General features: G+C 53.8%; 4 protein-coding genes across 4 annotated transcripts; 1 reads left to right on the top strand and 3 right to left on the bottom strand.

Moving 5' to 3' along the window:
• Positions 1 to 122: 122 nt before the first annotated feature.
• KD926_003351 (ankyrin repeat protein) lies at positions 123 to 5,587 on the bottom strand (the record flags this gene model as incomplete). Its single annotated transcript, XM_053097481.1, has 6 exons — positions 123 to 1,159; positions 1,205 to 2,199; positions 2,247 to 3,969; positions 4,015 to 4,336; positions 4,382 to 4,618; positions 4,664 to 5,587. The coding sequence occupies 6 exons, from the start codon at positions 5,585 to 5,587 to the stop codon at positions 123 to 125; spliced, it is 5,238 nt and encodes a 1,745-aa protein (XP_052958562.1).
• Positions 5,588 to 6,922: 1,335 nt separating this feature from the next.
• Positions 6,923 to 8,580, bottom strand: KD926_003350 (beta-lactamase/transpeptidase-like protein; the record flags this gene model as incomplete). Its single annotated transcript, XM_053097480.1, has 2 exons — positions 6,923 to 8,344; positions 8,452 to 8,580. The coding sequence occupies 2 exons, from the start codon at positions 8,578 to 8,580 to the stop codon at positions 6,923 to 6,925; spliced, it is 1,551 nt and encodes a 516-aa protein (XP_052958561.1).
• A 320-nt stretch (positions 8,581 to 8,900) lies between these two features.
• On the bottom strand, positions 8,901 to 10,652 carry KD926_003349 (aldolase; the record flags this gene model as incomplete). Its single annotated transcript, XM_053097479.1, has 2 exons — positions 8,901 to 10,167; positions 10,216 to 10,652. The coding sequence occupies 2 exons, from the start codon at positions 10,650 to 10,652 to the stop codon at positions 8,901 to 8,903; spliced, it is 1,704 nt and encodes a 567-aa protein (XP_052958560.1).
• A 1,224-nt stretch (positions 10,653 to 11,876) lies between these two features.
• KD926_003348 (putative cholinesterase) lies at positions 11,877 to 14,069 on the top strand (the record flags this gene model as incomplete). The annotated part of the gene is made up of 1 exon (XM_053097478.1): positions 11,877 to 14,069. The coding sequence occupies one exon, from the start codon at positions 11,877 to 11,879 to the stop codon at positions 14,067 to 14,069; it is 2,193 nt and encodes a 730-aa protein (XP_052958559.1).
• Between the last annotated feature and the right edge of the window lie 353 nt (positions 14,070 to 14,422).

The raw sequence follows: 14,422 nt of genomic DNA, 5'->3' as shown, positions 1-14,422 counted from the left end.
CCAGCTATAGGTAGAATGCAATTGTCATTCCTCATTCCTGTGAGATTCCGCTATATCCGCCCTCTCGTTTTCCTAAATACATTCCTGTGTACAGACAAGCTCGTCTAGTCCCATAGGAAAGCTCACTCCCACTGCCTCGCCGTGTCATACCACCTCATGACCTCATCCGACCACCCCACCGTTTTCTCGTCAAGCACACCACCGTTCGCTCGAATCGCCCGCGCCTTGGCCTCGCTCTGCACCGCTAGTCGCTTGGCCACCTCATTAGCTTCATTCAAGCTCACTAATTTCCGCTTCTCCGACCGTCCGCTAACTCTCGCGCGACTGATATCGCAGATAATCTTACGCTCGCTTGGAGCTGGCTTCTTCACAAGATCCTCAGGCGATCGGTCAACCACGTTCTGTTCTCCAGACGTTTCATCCCAAAATGCTCTCGAATCTTTGTTGGGGATCGGGGGCGGGTTCTGGGTTACTTCGGCGGTCCACGCGTCGACGGCAAGCTCGAGCGGTGTCGTGCCGGTCGAGTTCTCGCGGTGCAGCAGGTCCGGGCGGTGGGTGATCATCATTTCGAAGATCCGGGGAACCTGGCCTTTCACGGCGTCGTGGATCGGCGTGTTCCCGGTGCCGTCGAGCATCTCGAGATGTTTCTGGCCTGTGGGTGCGGCGAAATCAAGTAGGGCGCGAACGATCTCTACGCGCTCGTCGGTTTCCATGTTAAGGTTATTTGAGTAATCTGAGCTTCTTCTGTAGGAGCGTCCTGGTGTGTTTGTGAAATGCATCCAGCGCGCGAAGGGAGTCAGGGATCCGGGCCCGTCGGACGAGCGCTCGCTAAACATGGAGTACACGAGACGAGTGTCCAACAAGCTGAGCAGTTTGGTCACGCTGTCGGGTACCTCGAGATGGTCTCCGCTGGCGCTGCGCAGCATCAGATGGACCAGGTTGTTTCCCATACTGTCCCGGGTTGCCTGGTTGGCGCCTGCTTTGATAAGCAGTTCGGCGAATACTACACGGCGCAGGGAATAGGCAAGCGCGAGCGGAGTGTATCCGTAGTCGCTTTTGATTTCCATATACTCTGGGTAGTGGGTAATGAGGTACTGGACTAGTTCGGTGGATTCGGGGGTGGGTTTGGCCATGACGGCGCAGTGGAGGACCAAGTGACCTAAAAGATCAGTTGAATTTTCTCAGTCTAGGGGAGGGGACTTACTCCTAGTGTTCAGCCAGGCTTTGACAGATTTCTCAACTCCATTCGTAGACTGGGCTAGCAGGCTCAACCGTTTGTCGTCCGCATGCTCCTTGGTGAAGTTGAGGTAAAGACGTGCCGGAGCAGTACTCAGGAACCACTCCGTACTCTTTAAACTACCTCGGAAGGCAGACACCAACAGAGGGGGATGCTGGTCCGTGTCGGACTCTTCTGGCCTCCTCCGCCCCCGACCAACACTGGCAGCGGCCCAGTCGGTACGCTTGAGTCCGTGGATAGACAAACCTTGGTAGAATTTGGGCTTCTCATGGACCTGTACGCCACTCCTCTTGACCAGCTGGTTGATTGGCAGATCCGCTCCTGTACGGCTGATGATCTCTTCCAAGCAACGCAATCGACCAAGCTCAATCGCCAGAACGATCGTAGGCCGGTACACACTGAAGATCTCAGACCCCGTAGTTTCATCTCTTGTCTGGTACTTCTGTCCCATGTCAAGCATGAATGTCAAGACAGGGACATTGTCCTCCCGGATGGCATACTGGATGAGATCAAAAGAGCCATTTCGGGTAAAAATCAGGCCGATCTTCGGTGGATCATGCATGAACATCGACACGGGGTATTCGCGAATTATCAGGTTCCCAGGATGGACCGTGCTTCCGACATCGAAGTCCAACGCCCCGATATCATCCACGGTAAACTTGTCATCAATCGTCTCGCTAGTGATGCGGATGTCGTCGCTGTCGTCGTCAACCTCACTGTCATCGTCAATGTCATACCGCTCGTTCTTCTTCGTCTCCACCACTTTGTATTGGGCCTGAGCGATCTCCAGTATGAGCTTGGCTATCTCAAAGTGTCCGCGAATGACGGCGATGCAAAACGGCGACATGCCAGTGTTATCGCAGACGGTGATCTGGAGAGGTTGCTGTTGGTTATCGTCTCCCCACATTCCCAGCGTAAGCGCGTGAACCGTCTGGAGATCACCGGTCCACGCTGCCTCGAATCTGCTGAAATTAGCACTGTTCGACTTAGTTGATATCAGAGAACCCACAGTTTGAAATATCCGTTCCGCTTTTCATCCGTCAGGTCTGGAATGTTGAAGTCCCACTTTAGCTTCAACGCTTCAGGCTCCGCGGCCGTATACTTTGTTCGATTGAAGGTTACCGCGGTCGATTCAATGGCGGGGTACATGTCCTGGAAGTTTTTGGCACCCTTCTCACGCAAGATCTGCTCTACCTTCTCGAAGTCCTGGATAAGGCGCTGAACGACAGTCTTCTTCTCGTCAAGCCCCTTTCTCTGTTTGAATTCTCGTTCCTTCTTGTCATAGTCCTCCTTGTCCTCCTTGTAATCCACACGCGCGCTCCGCACTTGCTCTCTCGCCAGCCACATCTTGTAGCTTCCCTCTTCCAGGCCCTGGAAGTAAACGTCATCCGATTCCAGGGGACACGGTGCCACAAAGAAACGAGTCTCGCCCTCGTATTCTCGCAGCTCCTTGAGTTTTTCCTGAACAAGGTCCAAGAGAGATTTGCCCCGATAGTAGCTGCACTTGTTGTCCGAATCGCGCGCCTCGTATCCGGCCTTGTCCAGGGTATTCGGGTCGACATCCCGATTCAAGAGCTCGAGCACAACGTCCGGAAGCTCACTGCCGACGGCTTGGATGATGGGCTGTGTCGTGCCGTGCCGGAAAGACCGCATGTTCGTCTCGCTGTTCAAATTGCGGATGTGGGGCGTCGCTGCTGCGCTAGACTTAAACCAGCTATTGAACGATATGGACGGGGACGCTCCGTGCTCGAGCAGCTTTATCGCATTGACACTGTCCTTCGCATTGATCGCCACCATCAGGGCAGAATACATGACGGGGAGCCAGGACCGGCCGGTAATGGCAATGTGGTCCAAGGCCTTTTTGGTGGCTGGTTCATTAAATTTGAAGTAAACATCGATCAGGTCGCGATAAGATGTGGCAGCAATATAGTGAAGGGGGGTGTTGTGATCCAGATCGGCCTGGGTTGGTGTGGCGCCCAGTTGCAGAAGCTTCTCGGTCATCACCTTTGCTTGGTCAAGAGGGAGTCGAAGGGCAAGGACAAGAGTTAGGATGGCCGCGCGAGGACTGTTATCGTAGCTGTGGAGTAGTTTAATGGGTAGCAGGACGTCCGCTCCGAAAGAACCGACGAGCTCTTCCACGACACCAACCTGATTGTTCAGGATGGCCAGATGAAGTGCAGACGTGCGGCTGTCCCAGGAGATAACATTGATGTCGTAGATATCAGGCTCATCGTCGTTTTCGTCCCCGGGTAGGGTTTCAGCACCCTCACGGCTTTCAGGTTCCTTCTCAACCTTGACGAAGGATCCAGTCGTTGAGGTTGCGTCATCCTTGGCATCGACCATTTCAACGTCTTCATCGCCGGTCTCTTCAGGAGCGGCATCATTCGCAGCCTTGGCCTTGCGCAGGTCTGCCTTTTTGTCTTCCTCGGCTTCATTCTCCTCACTCTTGTGTAGCAGGATTCTGACGATCTCCACACTTCCTCTGGCAGCGGCGATGTGAAGAGGTGTCCGGCCGTCTGCCACACGAGCAGTCAACCTAGCGCCGTGATCAACCAAACATTGTACAATTTCAGGTGTCGACGTCATGCAAGCAAGATGCAAGGGCGCGCGCCCGGTGTAGTCGCGGCTGTTCGGATCCGCATCTTCCCCGGCCAGCCAGTCCTTAACCGCGTCCAGATCCCCGTCCACAATGGCGTGGCACAAGCGCTCGGTGTTTCCGATGTACGCCATTTCTAGTCATATTAGCTAGGCCCAACCTTCCTTAGCGAGAGACGTACCTGTCCAATCAGTCTCGGTGGTGGGATTGAAACTTCCTACCTCCTGGCGTCCCGGGTCATCTTTGATAAACAAGATCTCGCCGGAGATGTACGTCTTGCTTTCCTTCTCCGCAACTTCTTTTTCTTCAGGTGTTACCGGCTCGGGACAGTAGCCGCAGCAATCATGGATAACGTCTTCCACGTCGCCGAAGAACGCAGGGTGACGATGCAGATGGACCTCTCTGTCTTTCGGCTTATTCCATTCTGCGTTAAGAAGCAGGTCTTTGGTATAGAGCAGTTTCTCAATTCTTTTCGCATGGAACCGGGGTCCATATGGTATAGTCTAGCCATGTTAGAACATAATGACTCCAAGCCAGAGTGTACTTACCACGGTGTTATACTCCGACACCTCATCACCCTCCATCCACTCCGGAGTCTCATCCTCCCAGTCAGCCTTGACGTTACCGTTCAACTCGCCCCGACCTCTTCGCACCCGTTCAGGCCGTCCGCGCTCGCGCCGTCGCTGGTCCATGTACTCCTCTCGATCCGAAGATCTGGGCAATTTCTCGAGCACAAGGAGTCTTGCCAGACCGACAGTTCTCGAAAAGCTTCTCTCAAAGATAGTCTATAATCATCAGCAATGTCCAGCTAACCAATTATCCCAACATACCGGATCAACTCTGGACCGGTCCAACGCTGGCCAATAAATCTCAAACCCGCGGTGAGAATACTTCGACAACCGATTCTCATACGACGGCGACCGTCGACTCAAATCAATCTGATTCGTCTGCGTCACATACGCCGCCAAAGCCCTCGGCGAGACATACACCTGGTTTCCATCAAACGCGGCACACGAGCAATCAACATCGAAACCCGTCAGGATCTCCGCGATGGACTTGTAAATACGCAGGACAATCTGGACATGACGTGTCGGATACTGCGAGACGATAGTGATAGTGTTCTTTGTACGCACGGTCGTCGTCTCATATAAGATAGCATTCTTCACCTTATCCTCGATCATCTTGATTTTCTCGAGGGCCTGCTCCTCGCTCAGTCCGTACAAGAACAAATCAACGTCCGACGCCGGCGCAAACTTATCATGATAGTACTGTCGCAACGCGCGCTTTGAACTACGATACTCCTCCGGTACCGGCAGCAGCGAAGTTACCACCGCGCTACCAGCCACTACTACGTTGCTCCAGTCCATGTCACTAAGTGAGCCTTCGGAGAAGATATTGAAGTTCTTCTTGAACTCGCCGAGACTCGACACCACGGCAGGAGAGCCATTGGGTCGTCGAGCATCTTCAGACAGTGGCAGGACGTACTTGTCGCGCACGTCAGGGGCTTCGGCAGCTGGATTGCGGGCTCGCGTTCTGACGTCATTAGCACCGGCTTGGTCGTATAGGGGGACGATGTTGAGGTGGTTGTTCTGGAGAAGGGGGTTTGATGGTTCCTGTGCGAAGAGCTTCCGGACCACAGCTTCATGTTCGTTGAAGGGTTTGACGAGCTCATTAATTGGGGTGTCTGGGTGGTCGTGGATCCAGGAGACCAGGTTCTGATGCTTTGCGGGTAGGGGAGGGAGAGTCGAAGTCATGGTGGAGTGGAAGCGTCTTGATGATGGGAAAAAATGGATTGAAGGATGAGAAAAGGACACGATGGACTGAGAAAGAGGATTGAGATGTCTGGATCGGGAGAGCAGATTCTCCTGTTGGTATTTAAGCTCTGTGATGGAACTCCCAAATCGGGTTAGCGATAGGCATGGGGTCCGAAAGCTCACCGCCAAGCAGGCACGGGATCGAAGAATCAGGCAGCGTCTGGTCCGATCAGGCCCCACCAGGCACCGGCAGGCAGGAACCGCGTGCTGCCTGGGGCAAGGGAGTCTTGGCATGGTCATTCGATCAACAACCTGTGGGTTTTCTCTCGTCCAGATTGAATGAGCAGTTCTCCCACCCCACCGATCGTCAAGAAGATCAAAGCCCTCTTCGTGACCCTAGAGCATTGAAACTGCGACCGAGTAGCTGAGTACCTATCCCGCGCAAGGGATACAGAGTATTCTGCCTGCTTCCAGTCTTGTCGCTGCCTTCTCTAGGTATCCAAGGAGTAGTCATGGATATAGTGGATGTGTGCTTTAATATATCCGCGCTTCGGTGCCTAGCTAGAGCGTGATGGTTTTCAGGGGTCCGGCCCCAAAATCCTGTCCGGAAGGATTAGTTACTAGTTAGTCCTTCGCGCTATCTTGTCTCGGTTGCTGAAACTTTTTGCAACCTTTGTGGAAAGAGTATTATTTTTGCGGCTGCACTTATGGTCAGTGGTTGTATTTACAAAATGTGCATGATTGGAAGATTCTTCCACTATGTAGGCTAAGCTTCAGTCATCATCAGATCCCATTCCCACATTTACTTTCCAATTTAATTTTGTTAATTGTCCACGCTCAGCTGTGATTGTGGGCCCATTGGGGCGGCAGCAAGATCTTTTTCAAATTAGGCTGTGGATACTTGAATGCCTGAGGCAGTAACGCCAAGCATTTCACCATCTTCAAGGAGCACATAAACATTCTCTTTTCGCACCCTGTAACCACCAAGCATCTGCATCATTATCTAAATCTGATGGAGCATATGTTCCCAATTATGATATAGAGCTGTCCTGAACTTAGTCTTTCATCAGACAGGATGTCTTTTACTAGCAAACTTGAAGCCCCGTTGATACCAGACCTATCTAGCTGCAAAATATATGTTTCTCTTCTGGTAAATTTAACACCTTCTACTGACAAATCTATATCAAATGCCATCCAATGTAGAGAAATCGACTGCTTAGAATGCAGAACTCAATCCTTTGATTGTCCATGCACTCCCCTAATACACTATAAGAAATGTAGCCACTTTTTCAGTCACCTACTACCCAAACTCTGCGCACAAGTCTCAGAAGATGGTCAGCCAATTTCCCTCTCGAACCAGATCTTCTCTCCTCCCAACGCAGGCTCCAAGTCCAATCCCATACTCGCCACCACTCCACTCAGATCAACATAAAACTCCGTTTGAAACTTCTCCCCCAACGACAGGCCCTTCTCAGGGGTATACGCAGCACAAACAAAGAACTCGCCACTCGCATGCTCCAGTAGGAATCGTAGCCTTCCTACCCGGTCCGTTAAATCCGCCACCAATTTCCCACCTTCCACAACCAGCTCGAAGGACCCGTACCCTTGGTGACTGTAAACACCCGCATATTCCCGCAATGGAAGAGAATGCGGGATCGGTGAAGCCGGGAGGATCGGATAGAGTCGACATTTTGCCTGAGCCAGACTCTCTGACCTTGACCTTTCCGCTTGCTTCTGCGCACTTGGTCTGTCCGACAGTGACGGTGACGAACAGCCCACCAACCTCTCAATCAGATATAAATATAACTCCCTCTCCACATGCCTCGCATCAACCGCATTCCCCATCATTGCGAAACCCCATTCCCTCTCCGGAATCAATCCCACCATGATTCCAAACCCCGGCCAGCTCCCACTATGCCAATAGAACCTCTCACCGCAGACCTGATCCACAAACCACCCCAACGCATACAGATGATACGGCACGTTCGCATCCGGGAAGAAGATCCCATCCTCGGACCCAGACCCAGAGGTTGCAATAATGGTACGTGGCGTGAACAGAGCCGTATACCCCTCGTTAGACATCGGTCCGGTGCGATAAATCAACGAACGCACCCACTTGGCATAATCCAGGACATTGCTAACCATAGATCCGGCACCGGTCGTAGGCGCATAATCCAGATGTGGCTCAGCGGCGTAACTCTCCTTCTCCGGAACGTAGGTATACCCCGTGACCAGCCTTTCCCTAGCCCCAGGACTCTTCCTAGCCTCGTGGATATTGAAATACGTATCGTGCATACCGAGCAGACTCCAGATCCGTTCTCTCAACACGGTACTTAATCCTCTCCCTGCCAATTTCTCAAGCGCATAAGAAGCAACCATGTACATGTGGTTACAATACCGGAACACCGTGCGCGGCGCATCGGACAAGGCCAAGGATCTCAGTTTCCGGACCTCATGCCGTAGAATCTCCCTCGGATCGGCCATCATCATGGCGAGTTCGTGGCCTGGGAGACCTGCGCGATGGGAGAGGGCGTCTTCGAGCGTGGTGTTGTTCGTGGCGGATTCATTGGCTAGGACGAAGTCGTCTCGGATGATGGATGAGAGAGGCGTCGTCCAGGATATTGGCGATGTTGTGTTTCGGCTGTCGTCGATGGCCAGGGATACTGCGGCGGCGGTGAATGCTTTTGTGGTGCTGCAGGCGGAGAAGAGCGCGTCGGGCGTCATGGGTTTGTTTGGGAATGAGGCCATACCGTAAGCCTTCGGGATATGATTAGAATTGGATAAGTGGGTAGGTAGGTAGGGTATGTTTGAATGCTTGAATAGCTAGGTGATGAATGTCCATGTGGTGGTTGATGTTTACATACCTTCGAGTAAGTGCTAGAGCCATGAACGATGGCGATCGTGAGGCCGGGGACCTTCCATTTCTGGAGCTGTTCATGGACCAAAGTATCAAAATCCGATGTGAATGGGGAGGTGACAGGTCGAAGGACCATGATGGTAAAATTGAATTGGGAGGTTGAGTGAATGAGGCACCCGGTCAAATCGAGCGGGGTCATGAGGATGCTCTAGCAGGGGTCTGTTGCAACCTGTTCAGGAAGCTTCGCGCACTTGGCAGGGCTACAGTGCTCCTGACTTGACATGCCAAGATGCACTTAGTGGAGTGATATTGTTGAACGGTGTTTTCCGTGGCAAAATATTAAAATCTATTTCATCATCTATACAGAAACTACACGCCCCGAGCTGGACGACTATAAACTACCTAGAAACCCATCTACAATCCTGCCACTGTACAGCCCTACCCACGTACGACTAGCTACTGCGCACAGCCAACCGCCACCGCCCGGTCCACCTCCACTTCATTCGCAGACTCAGATCGAAGAAAGTCATTTCCTGGATCTAAATTGTCACGTCCGACGTGAGCCCAGATCAGGCGTATCAATCGCGTGGAAATGCGAGACGCGGTGGATGGCGATGTCCGCAGCCGCATAAGCAACCTATTCAAGCAGTCCTGTAGGTCATCGGCGCCATCTGCAACTTCTGCAATCACGCCTAAAGATGTCAACTCTGTTGCCGTGACCGGATGATCAGATGGCACCGATGAAGCCGGTCTCCCGCCCAATCCAACTTGATCTAGAGTGAATGTGGCCGATTTTACACTTAGTCGGATGTCACACGAGAGCGCTAGACCGACGCCGGCACCAAAAGCAGGCCCGTTGATGCAGGCAATCGTGGTTTTCGGAGAATGCTCGATGGCTTTGAATAGCCGTGTCAGCTGGTCGAGTGGGTTCTCGGCTTCGACAGGCTCCATGGCCGAGTCCACTCCCATGCAAAAAGACCTTCCTTTCGCAGATACGATGATCCGTGATATAGAGGGTTCGGTGTTGCACTTCTCGATCAGATTGACCAGATCAGACACCATCTTCGGCTTCAGGGCGTTTCCTTTCTTCGGTCGATTTAACACAACCTTCAAGTTACTACCAGAGCGATAGACCAATAACCGGTCAGAGTAATTAGCCCCCTTTCCAATAGGGGACCACTTGGTGGTTGGATGAATGACCGGTTGCACGGTGGTGGGTTGTGCAGAAGGCATCAGCTTATGCTTCAAGGCCAAAGCTCTTCCCGCCCTAGTGGCATACGGCCGGGACAGGGCTTGTGAGATCCACACGCCAGTCCGCAGCAGATGCAATATATTAACACCGGTCTGAATACCCTCGGAATGGAACATATACACCAAGTCTTCGCTGGCGACATTCCCTTCTGCACCCGGTGCAAAGGGACAACCACCTAGGCCACCAATACTGCTGTCAAACACGCGCAGTCCGCAACAGTAGGCCTCCCAGGCGTTGGCCACGGCTCGCCCATAGGTGTCATGGAAATGACCGGCCAGCCGATCGGTGGGGATATTGTTATCAACCAAAAATGTCAGAAGGCCACGGACGGTATCCGGGGCCCCGGTCCCAAGCGTATCACCCAGGCTGACCTCGTAGCAGCCCATGTCCAGCAACTCCCTAACGCAACGAAACACGGCGGCCCGGGGGGTTGGTCCATCGAAGGGATCGGCGAATATACAAGACACATAACTATAAAGTCAGCTGACAGTTGTCAAAGACAGGGAGGTAAAGACTCACCCCCGGACGACGATGCCATGTTGACTAGCCTTCTTAGTGACTGCCCTCGCTCTTTCAAGCCCCTGTCGCACGGAACAGTTGATATTGGCCTTACTGAATCCCTCCGAGGCGCTGACAAACACCGCCACCTCGCGCACCCCATGTTCGATCGCCACCTCTAATCCCTTCAAGTTGGGGACTAAGACCGGCAGACGCATGCGCGATTGGTCCTGTAGGTGGCGAATCCCTTCATTTCGAAGGACATCGCGACAGTCGGCCAACTGCGGCACCGCTCGCGGGGACACTACGGAGGTCAGTTCGATAGCGCGGAGACCGGTACGATGAAGGCGTCGGATCAGCTCGATCTTCAGGGGCGTAGGGACGTGGTCCCGAATATTTTGCAGGCCGTCCCGCGGACCTACTTCGACCAGGCGCACGGCACCTCTAGGGTCTTTCATCGTGAATCTTGCATGAGTTCGCGACAGACTTTCCGAGGAGTCAAGTCGATGTCACCTCGGGGTACTGTCATGACCAGATATATGAACAACTATTCTCACCTCAGACTCAGCCACGTCTGACAGAAATCCGGGGGATGGCGAACTGATCGCCACCGGGCAGAAGGACCGAGGATGTGCTGTGCGGGGCCCCGTGACGACATGCTGAGTCAGTTCTGCCTTCCTATTCGGGGCAAAGGAGGCAGTCACTGGGCCTCTTGGCGCTCGGTCGAGTCGGCGTCGGTCTTTTGCCGAGGATGTGATGGCCCTCGTGTTGCTTACTATTCCGGGGTGGTTATTGTCGGTCTCTTATCAGTCCCTGCTAGAGGGGTTTAAACGGGTTGATTCATTTCCCGCCTTCCGTAGCAGCTTTCTGACTTTAGTTCGGATATATGTTTACCGCAGCCTTTCCAGACGTTACTCGGGTCGATTAACAAAGCCCCTTGCGGTCACCCTTTAAAGAGCAATTCCAGAACAGTTAACGCATCCTATGAGCCTCAAAAATACAGCTACCATGCATGTCCATCCACCTCCCGAATCAGTTCGCACTTCGCAGTCCGCGGGCCTCGATGAATCCGAATACTCGGAAGACTCTTGGCAGCGGCTAAACCCAACCAGGGAAACCTTGAGAGAGTGGCCTGAAAAACTGGCCTGAATGCCTGAACCGTGCCGATCTGTGCCCTAACTGGGCTCCATCTCGACCGGAGACCAGTCGTCACCCCAATATAACAATTCAACCAACCCTCAATAAACTAAGACATATCTAGTTAGTGGCTCACTATGGACGACCCATGCTCTCTGTATACCGGTATACTCCTCAATCACTGTCGTCATTGGGTCTCCAAGCTCTGCTTACCCCACAAAACCAGCCAAGCCAATCCCTTACGCCTGGCGAAAGAAGCTATCCTGTTGGCTGTATCGGCAAGTCGAGTCTGCTCGACTAATATAATTCTGCTGTGCCATCCACACTGGCCTCTGGGCACACCCTGCAGGTGTTCCTATGGTGGGGCAATATTTTCCGCCATGCTTGGCTTCCTGTGCTTTCCCGGGGGTTCCGGTGCTGCCTGCATTTCCTGGTTATATAAGTCGTGGTTATAAGACTAGCGATGTAGGCCGTGCAGGGAGTCATAAACAAAGCTTGCCCCAACCTGTCAGCACTTTGAGGCTACTTCAAAACAGTCTGTCAGCATGCAGCTACCACTATTGATCGTGGCCTCTCTGTGCGGGACCGCTTGGACGGCCCCTGCGCCCGCGTTGATCCCTCATGCCGACGCCTTAGGTACTCTACAGGTCCTGCACTACAACAATCTCGGACCCAAGAACAACGGGACGTCCGCAGTTTTTGTCCATGACCGACTCACCAACGGCGAAGCGTCCGCTCGATGCGCAGCCATCGGCGAACATCTCTATCCTCTACCGGGCGCGCCGTTGGCCAATCGGACGGAATTAGATTACCAATTCGACTATCTGGTATTCTCCGAAAGCATCCAGGGATCGGATGATATCTGGGTCGCTGCCAACTCCTCAGGTTGCCTGGCATACTCTCCGGAGCAGAAAGACTTCATCTCTGCGCCATGCACGCGCAAGTTGTCTGCCCTTTGCACGTCGCGCGTGCCACCAACCACCGACAAGAATCGGGCTGCAGTTCCGTCGTCCAAAATCTCTGTCGCCTCGCGTGACTACACTATCACCGGATTCCGAGATGCGCGCTCGTTCCGCTTCCTCGGTATCCCCTTCGCCAACCCCCCGGTGAACGCTCTGCGACTGGCCCCGCCGCAGCCCTACACCGGCGTCAAACAGATCGACGCGCTGCAGGTGTCGGCCTCGTGCATCCAGTCTGACTCGGCATTCGGGACACTGGGCAGTGACATTTCGGAAGATTGTCTCTATCTCAACGTCTACACGCCCGTTCTCCCGCCCTCTGCGCGAAACACCACCGGGAAGCCTGTTGCCGTCTACTTCTACGGCGGCGCCTTCACCCAAGGCAGCGCCTCCATGATCGACTACGACGGTGGCAACTTGGCCAGCCGCAACGACGTGATCGTGGTGACAGTCAACTACCGTGTCGGGGTCCTGGGCTGGCTGGCGACGGGAAATCTGACGACGGGCAACTATGGCACGCGTGACCAGATCCAGGCCCTGCGCTGGGTGCAGCAACACATCGCGGCCTTTGGCGGCGACCCGTCCCGCGTCACCATCTTCGGGCAGTCTGCCGGCGGGCAGAGCGTCGTGGCTCTGCTCTCCTCCCCAACAGCGGCGCCCCTCTTCTCCGCCGCCATCGCGCAATCCGCCCCGGTTGACTTGCCCTGGTTCACGCGCGACGTCTACACCGACCTCGTCGTGCCCCATATCGCACCCGCTCTGGGCTGTCCACATCACACCACCCCAGAAGCCAGCTTGGTCGCCTGTCTGCGCTCGCTCCCGGCCACTGCGTTCCTGGATAACTCGACGGCTTTCGAATCCGGCATCGCCAACGCCTCCAACGCTACTGCATACGGGTACCTCCATGCCTCGCCCATGCTCGCGTCTATCGAACCGCTTCTGCCGATTCTCGACCCCGAAGCAGGCATCATCGCCGACCAATTTCACAACCTTTTGGCGTCTGGCAACTCGTCAGTCAACAGGGTACCCACCCTCTTCACCACCGTCGCCGACGAAGCGGCCCTCTACGTCCCGGAATATGCCTCGTCGATGAAGACTTCTCCGGCGGCTCTCTCCACCCTGCTCAACCTCGCATACCCCCCGGACCTAGCCAATGCGCTTCTCAACGCCACCGCCCACCAAATTCAAGGCCGCAACACCTCCCTCGTCCCGATCATTTCCTCCTTCCTCACAGCCAGCGAATGGACCTGTCCTCTCTCCTCCTTGTTGAACCTTACTCACCACCACTCTAAAGCTCCGATCTACAACATCCAATTCCCCAAAGGCCACATGCAAACAATCCTGGACACGCCTCCCACGTGCTCCCCCCTCGCCAACAACACTTTCAACGCCACCTGCCATGCCGCAGACGTGCTCCCCATCTGGGGTAACCTTAACAGTAAGACCAAGAACGTAGCTCCTTACTATGGGGCCAACGATCTGCATCTATCACAGGTCATGGAGGATGTCTTCGGGGCGTTTTTCCGGACCCGAAATCCGAATCCCGAGAAGGAGTGGTTGGCTACCAGAGGTGTTGGGTATAGTTTTTCGAAGGGGGTGTTTTATGGCGACAACGAGGAAAGCGGGGATCGCATCCATCCGGTAGGAAAGGGAAGTAAGACAAGAGGGGTGAGTTCATTGGGCTTGAAGTTGGAGAAGGTGCAGGATCCTGGAGACACGGCGGTGTGTCGTGTGTTTGAGGAGTATGGACATACGTATGACAGGGCGAGGATGGTTTAGAGTTGATGCTTTGGGGTGGACTCGGTTGATGGAGCGTCAGGGGAGAATGTATGTTTAGATGGAAGTATGATGTAGTAATCTAAAGCTATTTATATTGTTGTATGGATCAGCTTAGTTCATACTCAGTGCCTGCGGCTTGATGCTTGAGGGCACCCCGGATGAGATCTCCGTGCCCCTGTCCTCCGTATGGCCTCGGTTGCCTACTACCCACCCACTATACTCACTACGGTGCAGAGTCCGGCCCGGTGTGGCAAAAACGCGAGGATTGAAAAATTTCAACAGATGATGCATCACATTTAATCTAATGATGGACAGGGATCACGGATCTTGCAGACCGCTTGATGATTGGGAAG

This window comes from Aspergillus affinis (assembly GCF_023601865.1).
Source record: "Aspergillus affinis strain CMG 70 chromosome Unknown NODE_17_length_398122_cov_92_786867, whole genome shotgun sequence".
Lineage (NCBI taxonomy): Eukaryota > Fungi > Ascomycota > Eurotiomycetes > Eurotiales > Aspergillaceae > Aspergillus > Aspergillus affinis.
Note: the sequence above shows the minus strand (reverse complement) of the source record. Positions and strands in the feature narration are given on the sequence as shown.